Source organism: Vulpes lagopus, chromosome 18, assembly GCF_018345385.1.
Source record: "Vulpes lagopus strain Blue_001 chromosome 18, ASM1834538v1, whole genome shotgun sequence".
In the NCBI taxonomy this organism is placed as follows: domain Eukaryota; kingdom Metazoa; phylum Chordata; class Mammalia; order Carnivora; family Canidae; genus Vulpes; species Vulpes lagopus.
The window spans coordinates 14,502,779-14,522,072 of record NC_054841.1 but is presented as its reverse complement, the minus strand read 5'-3'; the positions used below and the strand labels follow the sequence as shown (position 1 = coordinate 14,522,072).

Sequence of the window (19,294 nt, the reverse complement as noted above, 5' to 3'; positions counted from 1 at the left end):
TAAATAAAAAATAAAAAAAAAAGATTTTAATTATTTATACAGAAAGAGACAGAGTGTGAGTAGGGGGAGGGGGAGGGAGAGAATCCCCAAGCAGACTCCCTGCTGAGCAAGGACCTCCTCCGCGTCCCACCCCAGAGCCTGAGGAGGGGCTGATCTCACAACCTGGAGATCCTGACCTGAGCCTAAAGCAAGAGTTGGATGCTTGGGCGCCTGGGTGGCTCAGTGGTTGAGTGTCTGCCTTCAGCTCAGGGCATGATCCAAGGGTCTTGGGATCAGTCCCGCATCACGTTCCCTGCAGGGAACCTGCTTCTCCCTCTGCCTCTGTCTCTGCCTCTCTCTCTGTGTCTCTCATAAATAAAAAAGTAAAATCTTAAAAAAAAAAAAAGAGTTGGATGCTTAACCGACTGAGCCACCCAGCCACCCCTTTGACCATACATTTTATTTTTTATTTTTATTTTTTAATTTAATTTTTTATTTATTTATGATAGGCACACAGTGAGAGAGAGAGAGAGGCAGAGACACAGGCAGAGGGAGAAGCAGGCTCCATGCACCAGGAGCCTGACGTGGGATTCGATCCCGAGTCTCCAGGATCGCGCCCTGGGCCAAAGGCAGGCGCCAAACCGCTGCGCCACCCAGGGATCCCTGACCATACATTTTAAAACAAAGACTGCCGGGTCCCACCCAGGGATGCTGATTCAGTAATTCTGGGGTGGGAGCAGTTGAGAATCTGCATTTCTAACAAATTCCTGGTGGTGCTGATGCTGCTGGTCCTGGGACTACACTTGGAGAACTGCTGAACTAGAAGATGCATGAGAAAGCATGCCTGGCCAAGAGTAGGGGCTCAACCCAGGTTTAGAAATGCAGCAAAGAAGTCACCAGTTTCCCTGTGTGCAGTGTGGACTTCTCCCTCCCCCTCTGGTCCCCAGGGCTCTCAATTCAGGCCAGCACTGCCTGAATGTTTAACCTAGGATTAATGTTTGACCACTAAATATTTAACCTGGAATTTCCAAGGATTAGGGCTTTCCCCAACCCCCTCCCCATTGTGAACAGGACCAGATTTAGACTTTTAGGGGCTGCTATCCCTGAGAATATGATGCCCTTCCCCATATGTCAGAGTAAAACAACACTAAATCCTGAAATGACTATATAAGGAAGTTCACCAAAGATCCAATATTTCCCATGGTGGCTACTTAAAGGATTTTTTTTTTTCAAATATCGAAAACAGTCTTTGTGGTGGGGAGGAATGAATAAGCTGAGTCCAGAGGATTTTTAGGGCAGTGAAACTACCCAGTATGAGAGCATAATGATGGATGCATGTCATTATGCATTTGTCCAAACCCAATGGAATGTACAGCACCACGAGTGAGCCCCTAATTGTAAACTGAGGACTCTGGGTTATAATGATGTGTCGATGCAGGTTCATGGATTGTAACGAATGTACATTGGTAATGTGGGAAGCTGCGCATATGTGGAGGCAGGGGGTATATGGGAATTCTCTGTGCATTCTTCTCAGTTTTGCTGTGAACCCACTAAAGCTTCTCTAAAAAAATAGAGTCTAAATCTAAAAAACAACCAACCGAAGAATCTTTTAAATGTGTATTTGGGGGGCTGCACCTGTTTTGCTGGAACCCATGCATAGCCAGTGGGAATACACTGACAGGGGCTGCCAGTCCCAGGCTCATCCTCTTTCCCCCTCAATTGGTACAACTCTCCCTCCACAGGATTATCCCCTCTTGAAGACATGAACCTCTCACCATAATGGAAACTCCCTTACACTGTTCTCTGCCCTGTCCAGCTACCTTAATCTTTCACTTTCCTTTTTATTCCCCCAATTATTTCCCCCTACAGGACCCACCCAAATACTCCACACCTGTTCTGTCTATTGGTCTCTCCAGCTTGACTTCTGGGCACCCCACCCCATGCTGAGGCTGCTTTCCCCACTGACTTCCTTCTTGTCAGATCCAGTGACCTGATCTTAGCACGGGATTTGGAGTCAGAAAGCTTGCGCAGGAGCTCTGTCACTCACCAGCTATGTGACAGTGAGCAACTTGAAGCATTTTTCTCAGCCTTGGGTCTGTCGCCTTGGAAATGGGCTACAGTCTCGGCTTCCCATGAAAGCTCAGATTCTAATAAAATGTTAAGAAGTTCTGCCATTTGGTGCAAATCAGATGGGATAAGGTACATGACAGCACTGGATAAAGCATTAAGTGGGCTGCGCATTGACTATCAGAATTGTTGGCCACCGGGGTGGCTATGGCTATCGGCCCATGCCAAATGTGGTGGAAAGAACAGGGTGCCAGGGTCAGGTCTGGATGGAATCCCAGGCCTGCCCTTGGCTAGCTGCATGGACTTGGGCAACTCCCTGAGCCTCAAAGATTCCTCACCAGTGAAAGAAGAGCATGAATCCTAATTCATAAAGGAGAGAACATTAGAGCAACAGAATCATGACAGCTAACATGTTTTTCTGGTAGGTGTACCTACTGTGTACAAAAACTTGCTATGTATAATAGCATTTAATCCTCACCATGACCCTTTGAGTGAGGGCTGTTCTCCCCCCATTTTACAGATGAGGCTGTGGAGACACAGAGAAGCAAAGTGACTTATCTAAGGTCACACCACCAGATGTAGTAGGAGCTGGAATTTGAACCCAGAAGGTCTGATTCCAAAGTCTCTACTATATGGTTTCCTTTTGAAGGAGCTCAATAGAGACAGTGGGAGGCAAGACATTATTACTAAGGCCTACAAGAGCCCGGTGATTGCCACCACCCTGGGGCTAGGGATGGTAGGTACGTTTGTGGGTGGCGGTGGGTACTTGGGTGATGCTCTTCCCTGGGGCACTGTCTTGTAGTGTACACACCTTTCTGCTTCATCACAGACACGCACAAGTGTCTTTCCCATTTCCTGCCAGGGCACCTCAGGCCTGGCTGCCCCTCCCATCCTCGGTAGGTTCAGGAGGAACAGGCTTGGAAATCCCCCATCCTACACTGGGGGAGAGGTTCCTTACCTCGTGAGGCTGACCCGGGTCTGGGGGTCTGGTGTTACTAACAGCAGCCTGCGGGGCTGTGTCATCCAGCTGGTGACTCAGGGCTCCAGGAACAGCCCCCTCCCCATCTTATGGGACCTCCACCTGGGGGAGGGGTGTAAAGTCCATGCTATGACCTTAGGTCAGGGTCAAGGGGTAACCACCTGGAGGAATATCCTGCTCTCTGCCTCCTTTCCTGGGGCCTTGGCTAAACTTGTGGTGTTGGAAGGAGGGGCTGAGGGAAGTGGGGAAGGGGATGTGGTAACCAGAACCACTTCCTGCCATTGCTGTGTTGAAAGCCACACTCTCCTAAGTTCCTCTTGATGGGGGCTGGGTTGCCAGTGGGTAAAGGAGGAAGTTGGAAGGGGGTGAGGAAAGGAGGGTTCTTGTTTGGATTGACTCCAGGAATCAAGCCAGGGGTTCCTGGCTGGGTGCTCTCCTCCTGCCCCTGCATTTGGTAAAAACAGCCTGGAGGCCAACATAATTAAAACAGCAGCAAGCACTTACTACCATATGACAGGCACTTTATATGCGTTAATTTGACCCTTACAATGAGGTATTACCTCCTATTATTACGCCCATTTTACAGATGGGGAAACTGAGGGTAATGCTAATACCCACTTTACAGATGTAAATACCCAGATGTAATCTAGGGGAAATTGACAGGTTATGCCAATTGCCCAGATCACACAGCAAGTTGGTGCCAGAACTGAGATTAGAACTTCAGTCGCTTGGCTGGCTCACAAGGCAGGCTCATTGCTACCACTCCTTATTGTGCCACTCATGCTGTCCTTGCTCTGTGACCCAAGAGAGGTAAATTCTCTACTCTGGGCTTTAGTTTCCTCATCTGCCTGATGGGGGTAATTGGAGTAGATTAGTACACCATCCCCTTGTGATGTTGGTCTCTCTGGTAATTAATTATTCAGTTTCTTCCCTACTGGGCTCAGTTCCATGACCACATTTTGGTCAGTACAGTATTCCCAAATTTTTAGCACAATGTCTGGCCCATAAAAACTCAACAAATACTTGAATATTTAAGGATAATTATCACCGGTTTGGATATATGAGAAAAGTTTTGGGTCCTTTATATAAAAAATCAACATATATTAGTGGTTCTCAACTGGTGGTGATTTTGCCCCTCCCACCCATCTAGGGGACGTTTGGCAATGTTTGGCAACATTTCTGGTTGTCACAACTGGCAGGGGGAGGTGCTCCTGGCACCTAGTGGGTAGAGGCTGGGGATGCTACTAAACATCCTATGATGCACAGGACAGACCCTCAAAACAAATAATTATCTGGCCCCAAATGTCAATAGTGTTAAATTTGAGAAACACAACATACATACATAGATATGACATATTTTATTTTTTTAAAGATTTATTTATTTATTTATGATAGAGAGAGAGAGAGAGAGGCAGAGACACAGGAGGAGGGAGAAGCAGGCTCCATGCCAGGAGCCGGGAGTGGGACTTGATCCCGGGACCCCAGGATCACGCCCTGGGCCAAAGGCATGCGCTAAACCACTGAGCCACCCAGAGATCCCTGATATGACATATTTTAAACTGTTGATGGCAAGTTGGGAGTGATTCATGGAATCTTCTAAAGCTTGAGTCTGCCACCAGATGAAGACCCCCTTGATTGGAGAGTCTCTTTATTTCCATCTCTAAAATGATATATTGCTTGGAGCATCTGCATGGCTCAGTCGGTTAAACGTCTGTCTGCAGCTCAGGTCATGATCCCAGGGTCCTCAGATTGAGTCCTGCATTAGGCTCCTTGTTACTAGGGAGCCTGCTTCTCTCTCTCTCTCTCCCTCTGCCCCTCCTTGTGCTCTCTCTTTCAAATAAAAAAATGAAATCTTTCAAAAAATAAAATGATATTGCTCGATGACTGCACACTTTCAATTCTGGAATAGAATATGGTCCCCCTAGGTACCCTGTCCTAACCTCTGATTCCCCAAAGGCCTGAGCCTGCTCTGTTCTTGGGTGGGTGCAGGGGATCAGGGGAGAAAGCGTTGAGTTTTTGGTCTCTCTTCCCCGAGCTCCTTCCCCTCCTCCTCTGGCCATCTCACTCCTCGGTAAATGGTGATGAAGATGAAAGACTTCAGAACTGGTTCAAATTGAACAACAATTAAAAAAAAAAAAAAAGACTTCAGAACTGGGCAGCCTTAGGCTTGAATCCTGGTTTGGTGAACTAACTTGCTGTGTGGTCATAAGCAAGTTCTTTAACTGCTCTTAACCTCAGTGTCCTCTAAAAGTAGGAAGGGTGCTCATTAAATCTACCTCACAGGGGCACCTGAGTGGCTCAGTGGTTGAGCATCTGCTTTTGGCTCAGGTGGTGATCCTGGAATCCTGGGATTAAGCCCTGCATCTGGCTCCCTGCAAGGAGCCCGCTTCTCCCTCTGCCTTTGTCTCTGCCTCCCTCTCTGTGTCTCTCATGAATAAATAAATAAAATCTTAAAAAACAATAAATAAATCTACCTATAGATGGTGGTGGGGATGAAATGAGATGCTTATAGGGAAGTTTTCACAGTACTCCACACAGTGAATCTCAAGAAATAGATGATTAGGGCAGCCCCGTGGCGGCTCGGTGGGTTAGCGCCGCCTTCAGCCCAGGGTGTGATCCTGGAGACCCCAGATTGAGTCCCAGGTCAGGCTCCCTGCATGGAGCCTGCTTCTCCCTCTGCCTGTGTCCTTGCCTCTCTCTTTCTCTGTGTGTCTCTCATGAATAAATAAATAAAATCTTTTTTAAAAAAGAAATAGATGATTAATATGGCTCTGAGGTGAAGTGACTTGCTCAAGGCGACACAGCTGGGTGATGGCAGAGCAGGAATTGAACACCAGAGCTGGATGACTCCAAAGCCAATGCTCATTAATTTGTGAATTCTAAACCTTCAATTTTCCTATAAGGGAAGTATCTTCACCTCACAGATTCATTTATTAGATAAGCATAGAAAGTTCCCAATAGGAGTGCCTGGGTGACTCAGTTGGTTAAGCATCTGACTTGGGTTCAGGTCCTAGGATGGAGTCTGCATCAGGTCCACTTTCAGTTAGGAGTCTGCTTGTCCCTCTGCCTCTCCCTCTGCCCCTCCCCCTGCTCATGCTCTCCCTCTCAGATAAATAAATAAAATTTTTAAAAAACGATTTTATTTATTAATTCATGAGAGACAGAGAGAGAGAGAGAGAGAGAGAGAGAGAGGCAGAGACACAGGTAGAGGGAGAAGCAGGCTCCATGCAGGGAGCCCAATGTCGGACTCATTGGATCTGGGTCTCCAGGATCAGGCTCTGGGCTGAAGGCGGCGCTAAACTGCTGAGCCACCCAGGCTGCCCAATAAAATCTTTTAGGAAAAAGAAGAAGAAAAAGAAAGTGCCTGGCACATAGTGAGCCCTTTAAATCCATATTCTTGTTTTTTTTTTTTTTTTTTTAAGATTTTATTTATTTATTTGAGAGAGAGAGAACACAAGCAGGGGGAGCGGCAGGCAGAGGGAGAAACAGGCTGCTCATGGAGCAGGGAGCCTGATACAGGGCTGTATCGCAGGACCCCGGGACCATGATCTGAGCTGAAGGCAGATGCTTAACTGACTGAGCAACCCAGGCACCCCACTTCTTGGGTTATTATGTTGCCTTTCCCAAGTGATGCCTCCAGGAAGGCAAACACAGACCCTTCTCTAAAGGGGCTGGTGGGGAAGAGAGAAGGGAGGGACCCATACTGGGGAAACTCTGGGGCTGGAGCTCCATGCTCAGTGCAGCGGGGGTGGGGGGGTGGGGGGGCGTGAGGGGGGGTGGAGAACTGAATGCTACCCACCCCTCAACCCATCATCCACCCTGCCCCGTTTTGCAGTTGAAGAGTCCCAAACCTAGAGAGATGGGAAGGCATTTGTTGTAAGTCACACGGGGCAGATTGGAGTCCAAGTCCCCAATCTCCTGATCCCAAGTTGGAATCCCTATCTTGGCCCGTAATTAAAAGCGACCATGGCCATTATTGGGGACTTGCGACGTGCACTGCGGTAAGCATTTCTGTGTTTTTTTTTAAAATTTTTCTTTATTTATGATAGTCACACAGAGAGAGGGAGAGAGGCAGAGACACAGGCAGAGGGAGAAGCAGGCTCCAAGCACCGGGAACCGACGTGGGATTCGATCCCGGGTCTCCAGGATCGCGCCCTGGGCCAAAGGCAGGCGCCAAACCGCTGCGCCACCCAGGGATCCCGCATTTCTGTGTTTGATCTCATTTTGTCCTCACATCAATTTAGGGACAAAGGGCCCTTTTTTACAGTTGAGGAAGCAAATTCAGAGTGAGTGGAGGACATTTGTCTGGAGCCCTGGAGAAGAGTGAAGCCTGTCTGCTGGTTTCCAGATGCCCTGCACTTCCCCCTTTACTCCCCTTGGAAGACAGGGCTTGCTGAGCTGGAATTCCCCAATCCCTGCCTGAGGGAGCCCACTCCTTCCGCCTTGAGGTGGGGTAGGGGGAGGAAGCTGCTGAGAAAGGCTTCCAGGGAAGGGAAAAGAGGATGGATCCCAGCAGTGTGGGAAGGGGGATTGCTGGGCTCAGGAAGAGGCCTTGGGGAAACTTCCATCCCTTGCCCTTGGGCTGACCACTTGGGGCCTTTGGGTGGTGAGCTCAGGGAGTCCTGTAGCCTTAACTCTCTCCCTTGCTTTCATTCAGTTCCCACAAGCTCTGCAGTTTGCAAAACCCAACCCTTCCCCTATGGGCCTGTGGTTTCCTGTGGGTCGGGGGTCCTGCCTGACTCGGCAGTGGGAACTGTGCGCAGGGGGTAGAGGAGGACGTGGTGTAAGCCCTTTCTTTGCCTTCTCATGCTGGGGCCGCCCCCCTCCCCAACACACCCCATCCCCTGAGTCAGCCCCTGCTTGCCAGGGAGGGGCGGGGTTACTGATTCAGTGAACAGTGCCTTCTTAAACCCCTCACAGTGTCAGCTAGTAGCTAGACACACCACTACCCTTACCATGAACCCCAGGCAGCCCCTGGTCCTGGTGTTCCTGGTGCTGGCCTGCTGCTCTGCAGCTCCCAGACCACACAAGCCCACCGTTGTGGTCTTTCCAGGAGAACTGAGAACTAATCTCACTGACAAGGAGCTGGCAGAGGTAGGCTAATCCCCCGGTCTGGAGTTAGAGAGGGCTGGTCAGGAGTCACAGGGAGGGCATGTGGCCTGGAAGGAGATACCTTGGGGCAAGCTGGGGGTGATGGGCATGTCTGGAGAATAGAGGTGTCCAGGATCAGGGCCTGGGGGGTCCTGCAGAGGCTCTGGACAGTGATGGCCAGGAATGGCTAAAATGGGGGTGGTGGTGCATTGGAGGGTTCCAGAGTGGGCATGGGCTGGAGGTAGACAGGGCTAAATGCTAGGGAGCCCCCGAGATAGGCACGGGCCAGGGGCATCCAGGCTGGGAAGGAGCTGAGGATATCTCAGGGATATTAAGGGAGTTAATGGGTGGGTGGGCATTAGTACAGGTATCCAAGGTACCAAGTCCTGTGTAGTCGCTAGTCCCTGAGTGCCTGGCCAGATGCAATCCAGCCACATAGGGCAGAGAAAGAATCAGGGCTCTGGAATATCTTTGCTCCTCCATCCACAGGAATATCTGTTTCGCTATGGCTACACTCACGTGGCCGAGCTGAGCAACGACAAGCAGTCCCTGAGTCGCGGGCTGCGGCTTCTCCAGAGGCGCCTGGCTCTGCCCGAGACTGGAGAGCTGGACAAAACCACCCTGGAGGCCATGCGGGCCCCGCGCTGCGGCGTCCCGGACCTGGGCAAATTCCAGACCTTTGAGGGCGACCTCAAGTGGCACCACCGCGACATCACTTACTGGTGCGCGGCCGGGCTCCGCGGAGGCGCTGGACCCGGGCGGGAGGGCCAGACCCCGCGCGGGCGGTGATCTCATCCTTAGACGGGTCCCTGGGTTTAAATGGGCAGCCTGGGGCAAGTGGCTCCACCTCTGAGCCCCTGTTTCTCCTTCAGGGAAATGGGTCTCGCACGCACCCTTGAATCTTCCTGCTAGGGCCATTGTGAGCGTCCCAAGAGAAAAATGCGTCTGAGAGCGCTTTGTAGATGCAAGCGCGGAGCGCAGGGAGCCCTGCGCTTGCTGAGGTCGCTGACACACCGGGTGTCGCTGCTACTGCCCCGGGCGCCGGCCTCACTTCTGACCTCTAGCCTCCTGCCTTTCCCCCCCAGGATACAAAACTACTCGGAAGACTTGCCCCGCGACGTGATCGACGACGCCTTTGCCCGAGCCTTCGCGGTCTGGAGCGCGGTGACGCCGCTCACCTTCACTCGCGTGTACGGCCCCGAAGCCGACATCCTCATTCAGTTTGGTGTTAGGGGTGAGAGCGCGAGAAGGGGAAGGCCAGGAGGGTCTCGGACGGGGAGAGCGCAGGGAGGACCGCGGAGGGAGTAGGGCGGGCGGTGGACCGGCTCTGAGTCCCCCGTGCGCCCCCTCCCGCCCCGCGCGGCACAGCGCGGGGGCTGGAGGCTCGGACCTCTGCTCCGGGGCGGGTCTCCGCCCACACTCGAGGCAGCGCCCTTGCGCAGCGCGCAATCTGCACGGCTGCGCTCAGCTAACGCCCTTCTTCCCCACCTGCTTCCCCAGAGCACGGAGATGGGTATCCCTTCGATGGGAAGAACGGGCTCCTGGCTCACGCCTTTCCTCCCGGCCCGGGCATTCAGGGAGATGCCCACTTCGACGATGAAGAGTTATGGACTCTGGGCAAGGGCGTCGGTGAGATCCTGAGCCGCCCCGGCCCCCACTCCCTTCTCTTTTCACACTCATCACCGGCCACCCTGACCCCGTCCCCCTCCTCCCGCAGTGGTTCCGACCCACTTCGGAAACGCAGATGGCGCCCCCTGCCACTTCCCCTTCACCTTCGAGGGCCGCTCCTACTCGGCCTGCACCACGGACGGCCGCTCGGATGACACGCCCTGGTGCAGCACCACGGCCGACTATGACACCGACCGTCGGTTCGGCTTCTGCCCCAGCGAGAGTGAGTGCGGGGTCGCGGCGGGGGTGAGCGGCGCCCACCCCCTCGAGGGGCCAGAACCCTAGAGTTTCATCCCGGCTCTGCCACTAGGGCTGTGCGGCCTGCAAGTCAGCCTCTCGTTCTCTGGGGCCAGTTTCTCATCTGTGAAATGGGTACAGGAGGAATGGAGGACACAGAGTGGGGGTCAGTATACTCATGGCATCTTCGGGTAATTGTGTGGGTCTCCCCAGAACTCTACACCCAGGACGGCAATGGGGACGGCAAGCCCTGCGTGTTTCCGTTCACCTTCGAGGGCCGCTCCTACTCCACGTGCACCACCGACGGCCGCTCGGACGGCTACCGCTGGTGCTCCACCACCGCCAACTACGACCAGGACAAACTCTTCGGCTTCTGCCCAACCCGAGGTACCTCTGCCCCGCCTGCCAGACTCAGGCCCGCCCCACTTAGTTTCGCATTGGTCCCCGAAATGGGGCTCCTCTGCCCATCGGTTTGTCTCTCCACTACACGCTGGTCCTCAGGACCACGGTGTCTCGGCCTGACGTCCACGTGCCGCCCCAACCCACCCCGCACCCCTGCGGCTTGGCCTTTTAGTCCAGCTTGCTGCCTCTCCTGTAGTCTCCGTCGGCAGGCCCCGCCCACCACCCTAGCCCGGGCTCAGCTGCATCCCCAGCGTCCCCTAGGCTTTTAAAATAGGACACCAGGATTATCTAGCTCCCAGTTTGGCCCGCCCTGGTTCCTTACTGGGCCCACCCACCTGGCTCACCCAAGGCGCTTCCTGTCTCCAGTCGATTCCGCGGTGACCGGGGGCAACTCCGCTGGGGAGCCGTGTGTCTTCCCCTTCATCTTCCTGGGCAAGCAGTACTCGACGTGCACCAGGGAGGGCCGCGGAGATGGGCACCTCTGGTGCGCCACCACTTCGAACTTTGACAGAGACAAGAAGTGGGGCTTCTGCCCGGACCAAGGTGAACAGGGTTCCAAGGTTGGGGGCATTGGTGTTGGGGGAGGGAGGGCCAGGACTCACATCCCAGGGCCTCTCTTTCCTCCAGGATACAGCCTGTTCCTTGTGGCCGCCCATGAGTTCGGCCACGCGCTGGGTTTAGATCATTCATCGGTGCCAGAAGCGCTCATGTACCCCATGTACAGCTTCACCGAGGGTCCCCCCCTGCATGAAGACGACGTGAAGGGCATCCAGCATCTGTACGGTGAGGTTGGGGGCAGGGATGGAGGAAGGGGCGGGGCTTTGTCGCAGTACCCACAATGGGGAAACGGAGGGAGGTGGGCAGGGGGGACCTCAACGTTTATCTGTGGGAAAGCCTGGGGCCAGTGGGTCCAATTGCTGCCTGGTCATTGCTTGGAGATGGTGATAAAGAGCGTAGACTCTAGACTGAGTCTAGACAGATGTGGGTTCAAAAGCCAGTCCAGCCACTTCCTGGCTAGGTGACCGTGGAAGTTACTTCACCTCTCAATTTTCTCACCTGTGAAATGGCACCTGCTCATAGGGTTGTTGGGAGGTTTGAGTGAGTTAGAATAATGCCTGACATATAGTAGACACCATATGAGTGTTTAATATTTTGTTATCATCACTTATGATCATTAATATTATTCCTTCATTTAAAAATGGAGATATTAAAGAATCTACTTGATGTTTTTTTTTTTTTAAGTCAAATGAGCTAATGCGAATTTATAAAGCTCTTAGCAGTAAGTTTGGCGTTCAAAAAACACTTCTTTCCCACCACCCTGGAGGGGGAGGGAGAGCTCCTGCATGTCCTGTGTCCCTAAGGCCCTTTGGGTTCCTACACAGCCCAGGGATTGGACAAACATGACTAGAATGAAAGGTGAATGGATGGGGGTGGGGTGGGGAATGGGCTTGTCAGTGTGATTGAGGGAAGGCAGCACCCAAAGTGAGGAGAGGGAGTGCTAAACGCCTAACTGGTGGGGTTTGGGGTGGCATATATTCCACCAGCAGAGATGTGTGCAGGAATAGAGGTATCTCATCCGGATGCCGCCGTCTCTCCCGTCTCTCTAGGTCCTCGGCCTGAACCTCAGCCACAGCCTCCAACCGCCCAGCCCACCGCCCCGCCCACCGTCTGCGCTACTGGTCCTCCCACCACCCGCCCCTCCGAGCGCCCCACTGCTGGCCCCACAGGCCCCCCTGCAGCTGGCCCCACGGGTCCCCCCACTGCTGGCCCTTCTGAGGCCCCTACAGTGCCTGTGGATCCGGCAGAGGATATATGCAAAGTGAACATCTTCGACGCCATCGCAGAGATCAGGAACTACTTGCATTTCTTCAAGGAAGGGTGAGCGGGCTTGGATGTGTGGCTGGGGGGGTGGGGGGGACTTGGAGGGGCATCTGCCTGCCCCTCTCCGCCCACTGGCCTCGGGTTCAAAATTCAGTGCCCCGCTGCTCCCTTTTCTCATTCAGGAAGTACTGGCGATTCTCCAAGGGCAAGGGACGCCGGGTGCAGGGCCCCTTCCTTATCACCGACACGTGGCCTGCGCTGCCCCGCAAGCTGGACTCCGCCTTTGAGGACCAGCTCACCAAGAAGACTTTCTTCTTCTCTGGTTAGTTTCCTCCTTTTTCTTCCTCCGCTCCCGCCATCCTCATCCTCGCCAATCTAGGAGGGCCAAGAGACCGAGTATAAATCCGTGAAAGTTTACGCGGATTAGGAAAAAGGCGCCCCCTTCTGGCGCAGATCGTCGCCGTCCCCTTGCACCGTCCGGCCCAGCCGGTCTCCTCCGTGGGCGCCGAGACTGCGGGCACCTCGGGCGCAGAAAGGCCTCGCTGGGTTCTTCCCCTTGACATTCAAGAGCAATGTGTGTCCACTCCCTGCCCCCAGACCGACGTGGCTCTTCTCCCCTGCAGGGCGCCAGGTGTGGGTGTACACAGGCACGTCGGTGGTAGGCCCGAGGCGTCTGGACAAGCTGGGCCTGGGCCCCGAGGTTACCCAAGTCACCGGCGCCCTCCCGCAAGGCGGGGGTAAGGTGCTGCTGTTCAGCAGGCAGCGCTTCTGGAGGTGAGAGTCACGCGACCGCGGACCGCCGGCAGGGGGACCTCGGGCGACATCCGCCCACCCCGCCCTGCGGCTCAGCACCTGTCTCTTCACCACCTGTTTCTTCACCACCTTCCTGCAGCTTCGACGTGAAGACGCAGACCGTGGATCCCAGGAGCGCCGGCTCGGTGGAACAGACGTACCCCGGGGTGCCCTTGAACACGCATGACATCTTCCAGTACCAAGGTGAGGGCTGCAGACCCGCGGGTCAGGAGCGAGTACCACCCCCCCCCCCCACTTCCTACTTAGCCTGCCTCAGGTGATTGGTCAAATTCTGAAAGAGAAAAAAAAAAATCCCCTGGAGACTGAGGCAAATGCCCCAGCACAGATGAAGTTCCTTAAAAATGCAGAGACCTTTCCCAGATCATGAAGGGACACTAGGAACAACCAGAACTAGAACCCAGATATCCTGCCTCCCCATCTGGAAGCTCTTTCCCAGACAGTACAGGACGCCTGCTTTGCTCGGAGGCTCATTCCTTTATTAGACAATATTTATCAAGTGCCTATAATATGCCAGGCACCCATGCTGACATGGGAAATACAGTGATTAAAAAAAAAAAAAGAAAATTTGTAACTGTATCTTTGGGCAAGTCACTACTGCTCATGGAGCCTCATTTCCCCATCTGTAAAATGGGCATGATAGCTGGAGTTACTCGTACTTTCTCTGTCTCACCGCTCACATACAATCAGTTGACAAGTTCTGTTGACTCTACTAACAAAATATTCAGTTTTCACCATCTCCTTTGTAAATACTCTGTTCCAAGGTATACTGGTTGTTCAGTGCCATCAGGATGTTCTCAGGAGTAGGGAATGTGTAGGAGTGCAGGGCCACGGTCCTGGGGATGACTACAGACCAGTTCCAAGGTCAAAGAAACTACTGGGATCTGATCTTCCCCTCATACCCTCCCAGCACTCCAGTGGTTCCTGCTCTGCACCACCCACCTGGCCTTGGCTGCTCTTTGAACATGTCAAGGTCACTCTTAGCTCCAGGCCTCTGTGCTTTTTGTTCCCACACCTGGAAGGTTCTCCCCCAGACCATGGCTGGGCTGCTTCCCTTTTACCCTTTGGGGCTGGGAGGCTTAGGCTACCTTTTCAAAGAGGCCTTCTCTGCCCTTCATGAGTTATTCACCTACTTGCTTTTATTTCCTTCATAGCTTTCTATGTTGTCACAGTCTCATTTATTTATTTACTTAAATGTTTGCTTGTTAATTGTCTCTCTTACCCCTTGAGAGTGCCAGCAGCAGCAGAACTGAGATGATGCCTACGTTTTTTACTCTGCTGTATCCCCCGGTGCCTCTAACAGTGCTGAGCACTATAAATATTTGATGAAATGAATCGCTGAACACACGCATGTTGAATGAATTGTTTTGAGTACCTACTGTGTGCCAGGCTCGGTGCCAGTGCTTTGGACATTGAGGTTTTCTGCCCTCCAACATCTCTGTTGGGGCGGGGGAGACAGAGATGTCATATGAAAAGGGCAAGAGGGATGATTGTAAAGCTCTTGTTCTGCTTCTGTATATGTTTGTGGGAAGGTTGACATCACCTCCCTTGTCCTTGCTGTTCCCCTGCAGAGAAAGCCTACTTCTGCCAGGACCGCTTCTACTGGCGTGTGAATTCTCGGAATGAGGTGAACCAGGTGGACGAAGTGGGCTACGTGACCTTTGACATTTTGCAGTGCCCTGAGGATTAGGGCTTCCCACCCTGCTTCAGCACTGCAGAGTGGATCCTATAGGGATGGTCCCAATGGGGAGGGAGCCAGTTTGCCGGACACAAACTGGTGGGTTTGTTCTGGAGGACAAGGAAGAGTTGAGGTGGGCTGGGCCCCTCTTTCCACCTTCCTTTTTTGCTGGATGTTTTTAATAAACTTGAATTCTTTAATCTTGAGGAGATTTCTTTATGTATGTATGCACACATGCATGTATGTAACTGATAGACTGCTCACTATGTGCCAGGTAGTGTCCTAAGCACTTCATAAATATTAACATTCATTCTTCCTATTTGGAAGATAGAATGTGATTACTTCTATTTTACAGCTGGGAAAATGGCCAACCTATTTTTCATTCATCAAACATTTATTGAGCCACTGAGTAGAGCCAGGCTGTGTGCTGGGCACTGAGAAAGGAGAGATGAGTTGGACTATGTTTCTGTCCTCAAGGACCTCTTGGGGTCCTCCAACTTTATGTACACAAGAGTACCCTCAGAACTTGCTTAAAATGCAGACTCCAGGCTCAGTCCCTGAAGAATCTCGCTCAGTTACCAGAGTGATTCTTTGTCTGGTGGGGGTGGGATCACACTTGAAGAGTGTGCAGTGTGTGGCCCTTTATCCTAGAATAATGGTGTGTGTATGCGATGCTGTATGTCGTGGTTGAAGTCAGGGAACATTTCTCAGCTCAGATGGCATCTGAACTTGAACTGAATCTGGAATGATGGCAAGAGTTTTTTTTCTATGCAAGTAGGACTGTCTTCCTAGAGGATAATTTTTACCACAAACCATTAAACCTAAAAATGTGCCTACTCTATCTCTCACACACATGTGCACAAAACAACAGACAGAGGGACACTGCAGTATGGCTCGTATAGTGAGGCAACGTCCTAAGTGTGCAGAGGTCAGACAGTGGGTAAATGGAGTATGGATTATATACACAATGATAGATAGTAGCCACCCCTAGTTCAATACTGAGTCAGTGCCAGGCACTGTTTCACGTGCTTTATGTGTTAACACAGCTAATCCTTTAAACAACCCAGAAGACAGGTACTACTTTTACCTTATGAGTATGATTGCCATCATCCCCTTCCCCTGTTTGACAGATGAGGTAACCAAGGCTCACAGAATTACATAGCTCAGAGGAAGTCCCATGGCTGGTGAGCGGTGGCAGTGGGATTTGACTGTGGGCTCTTGAGGCAAATACCAGGGAGAAGAGAAAAAGCAGGGGGCGCTTGGGGGAACTACAAATGGCTGAGAACTCTAATGTGTGGTTTTAGGAGGTAGATAGCAGGGGAGCAGAGAGGATTCTGGAACGGTTGAGGTAGGAATGGTGGTCTGGACCAGATGAGACAAGGTATGAATGCCAGGCTGAGGAGCATGGATGTGACTCCACAGGACAGCAGAGGGACTTGAGGCTTGGGGTAGGTGAGCGGAAGTGATGGGCTTGTTCAGATTTGGTTGTCTTCTGGACTCAGGCCCAAGTGGGAATTTGAGGGACTCAGAGGACTTCCTCCCGAGCTTCCTTTGGGTGGACTCAACCCCACCTCATCCATTTCTTACCGAGGAATGACCCATAATGACCCATTTCCATGGGCATACCCACATTCCTTAATAGGTCTTATTTAAAGCCCCTCCGAACCTCAGTCTCTCTCTAGATACTGTTGCATTTCTCTACCTCTCACCCCACCCACAGTAAAACTCCAAAGAACAATCTCCACTCACTGTCTCCACTTCAGTTTTCGTTTTCTCTGCAGCCATTTCCAGCCTGACTCCCACCCCACTATACCACTGAAATCATTCTCTTCAAAGCCATCTATGAACTTGCTGCAGCCAGATGCGACAGGCACTCTGTGCTCATCCTACATGTCTCTCAGCTTGTTTGACGCCATCGGTAATGCCATTCTCCCCCAAATTTTTCTTGACTCAGTTTCTGGAGAACATTCCTGGTTCTCCTCACCTCACTGGCTGGATATTCCTCTTTCTAACCTTTAGATGATAGCATAGCATACCCTCGTGCTCAATCCTTGGACTTCTCTGTGTATACTGCTTCCCTGTGATTTTTTTAAAAAAGATTTATTTATTTATCCATGTGCAACACAGAGAGAGACAGAGAGAGGCAGAGACACAGGCAGAGGGAGAAGCAGGCTCCATGCAGGGAGCCCGACGTGGGACTCTATCCCGGGTCTCCATGATCACGCCCCGGGCTGCAGGCCGTGCTAAACTGATGCGTCACTGGGGCTGCCCTGCTTCCCTGTGATCTTACCCAGCCTTACAGTTTTATGTATCTCTACTAAAGACTCCAAAGTTTAAGTCCCCAGGTTTAATCTCTCCCCTGACCTCCTGACTTATATGTTCAAGGGCTGACTCTCATGATCCTTAGGTGCTTCTTAGGGTTCTCAACCTAACAGGTCCAACTGAACTCAGTTGGGACCACTGAGATGGTCAGTGGGATCCACTGGGAACATGTGGGATCCACTTTCTGAACATGTTCTCTGTCTATCATACTACCTCGATAAAGATGACATCATCTGCTCCCAATCAGTCTTAGAACCTGATCAGTCCTAAAATCTAGGTATCAGTTAAACTCCTTATTATTGTACAGTTTCTCAACCTGGGCACTACTGACATATTGGGCTAGATAATTTTTTTAGTTGTGGGAAACATCATAGGAATGTTTGGTGTCTTCCTCTAGGGGGTAGTGGGATCATGGACAGACAGCAGACCCACTCAGAATCAGTGCTCCTCTCCCTACATTGGGTCCCAGTGTGGGAGTGGAGTGCAGGGAGGTGATGGAGAACCCATGGCTCCTGGCCAGGTCGACCTGGTGCAAGCCTAGATGGCACAAATGGCGTCTACTCCCTTGATGTCCCTAACACTGCCCTCCAGTTCTGACAATCAGAAATGCCTCTGAACATTGCCAGGTGTTCCCTGTTGGGCAACACTAACCCCAGTTGAGAACTATTGCTCTAATATAATAAACATATAGACAAGTCCACATGTCATAAGTGTACATTTCAATAAATTTCCACATACCAAACACAACTGTGTAACCAACATCCAGATCAAAAAACAAAACATAATCAGCATCCTAAAAGCCCCTCTGCTGCTCCCTTGCAATTGCTACTCCTCCACTCCAAGAGTTACCACCAATACTTCTAACAGCTTAGACAGATTTGACTAGTTTCTACTTTAAATGGTATTTTACAGTACGTACTCTTGCATCTGGCTTCTTCTGCTCAAGGTCCCACTATTTATCCATTTATTTTTTTATTTATGCATTTTATGGTTAATGGGTATTTGGGTAGTTCCCAATTTGAGGCTATTATGAGTAATGCTCCTATAAACATTCTTGTAACCTTTTGGTGAACATGGGCAGCCATTTTCCAGGGCACACACCTCGTATATCTAGTACAGCAATTAATGATGCAATTAGAAATGTAATTGAGCAATTGCATAGGTAGAAGTAGGATATTGTATATTCAAATATATTAAATCTTACTTATTCATACAAGTGGCTTGGCAGAGCACATACCTAGGAGAGGAATTGCTGGGAAGACAGGTATATGCATGTTCAGCTTGAGCAGATATGATCAAACAATTTTCCAGAGTGGTTTTGCCCATCTGTACTCTCACCAGCAATGTGTGACAGTTTTCAGGAGTCCTTTTTGACTCTTCTTTCCCACCCATGCAACGTCCAATTCAGCAACAGGTTTTGTAGATTCTACTTCTAAAACATACCTTGAATGGGATGACTGCCAGCACTCTACTCTGGCTTTTACCACTTCTGACATGGGGGTCTACAGGAACCTCCTACCTAGACTCCCAGTTTCCACTCTTGCTCTTAGTTGGGTCTTCACAAGTCAGATCACATCACTCTTCTGCTCAAGAACTTTCAACGGCTCCTCTCTGAAGCCTTCAAGAGAGCACATGACTTGCCCTCCTCCCCTCCCTCATCTCCTATCATTCTCACCTCTGTTCACTCTATTCCAGACACACTGGCCTTCTTGCTGCTCCCTGAACAGTCCAGGCTCCTTTTCAGCCCGGGGCCTTTCCACTTGCTATGTTCTCTGCCGGAGAGCTCTTCCCTCAGATCTTTGCATAGCTGGCTCCTTCTCATCAGGGAGGTTTCAGTTACAATATCACATCTTCTGAGGGATCTTCTCAGACCACCCTCTAAACTAGTCCTTCCCCCTGGTCGTCATCCCTGGGCCCTATTTTTTCTCCTTAACGTATTCCAGAATCTCAAATTATCTTGACTGTGCGTTTGCTCGCTTATGACCTTTCTCCCCTCACTCCTTATTAGGATTTAAGCCATAGCAGGGCAGGAAGCCAGGCAGTGCTGTATCCCCAGTGCCTAGTACCGTTGCCTGAAACACAGGAGCACTGTCAAGATGGGTTGAATGAATGAGTGAATAAATCCCAGGTGTTTAGGAGACTCCAGCCCAGGTGGGCCTGGGCTCCGGGAGCCACACACTAGGGCCTCCAGTGTAGGGATGGTTCTCAGGTGCGGGCGCGATCCTCAGGAGCTTCCTAGA

The 19,294-nt window shown here is 51.4% G+C and overlaps 1 protein-coding gene across 1 annotated transcript; it reads left to right on the top strand.

The window, feature by feature from the left end:
* Nucleotides 1-7,963: 7,963 nt before the first annotated feature.
* MMP9 (matrix metallopeptidase 9) lies at nucleotides 7,964-14,898 on the top strand. Its single transcript, XM_041732998.1, has 13 exons — nucleotides 7,964-8,119; nucleotides 8,606-8,838; nucleotides 9,202-9,350; nucleotides 9,617-9,745; nucleotides 9,834-10,007; nucleotides 10,235-10,408; nucleotides 10,790-10,966; nucleotides 11,051-11,206; nucleotides 12,031-12,301; nucleotides 12,427-12,566; nucleotides 12,868-13,018; nucleotides 13,137-13,240; nucleotides 14,626-14,898. The coding sequence occupies exons 1-13, from the start codon at nucleotides 7,982-7,984 to the stop codon at nucleotides 14,742-14,744; spliced, it is 2,115 nt and encodes a 704-aa protein (XP_041588932.1). The 5' UTR covers nucleotides 7,964-7,981; the 3' UTR covers nucleotides 14,745-14,898.
* Nucleotides 14,899-19,294: the final 4,396 nt, after the last annotated feature.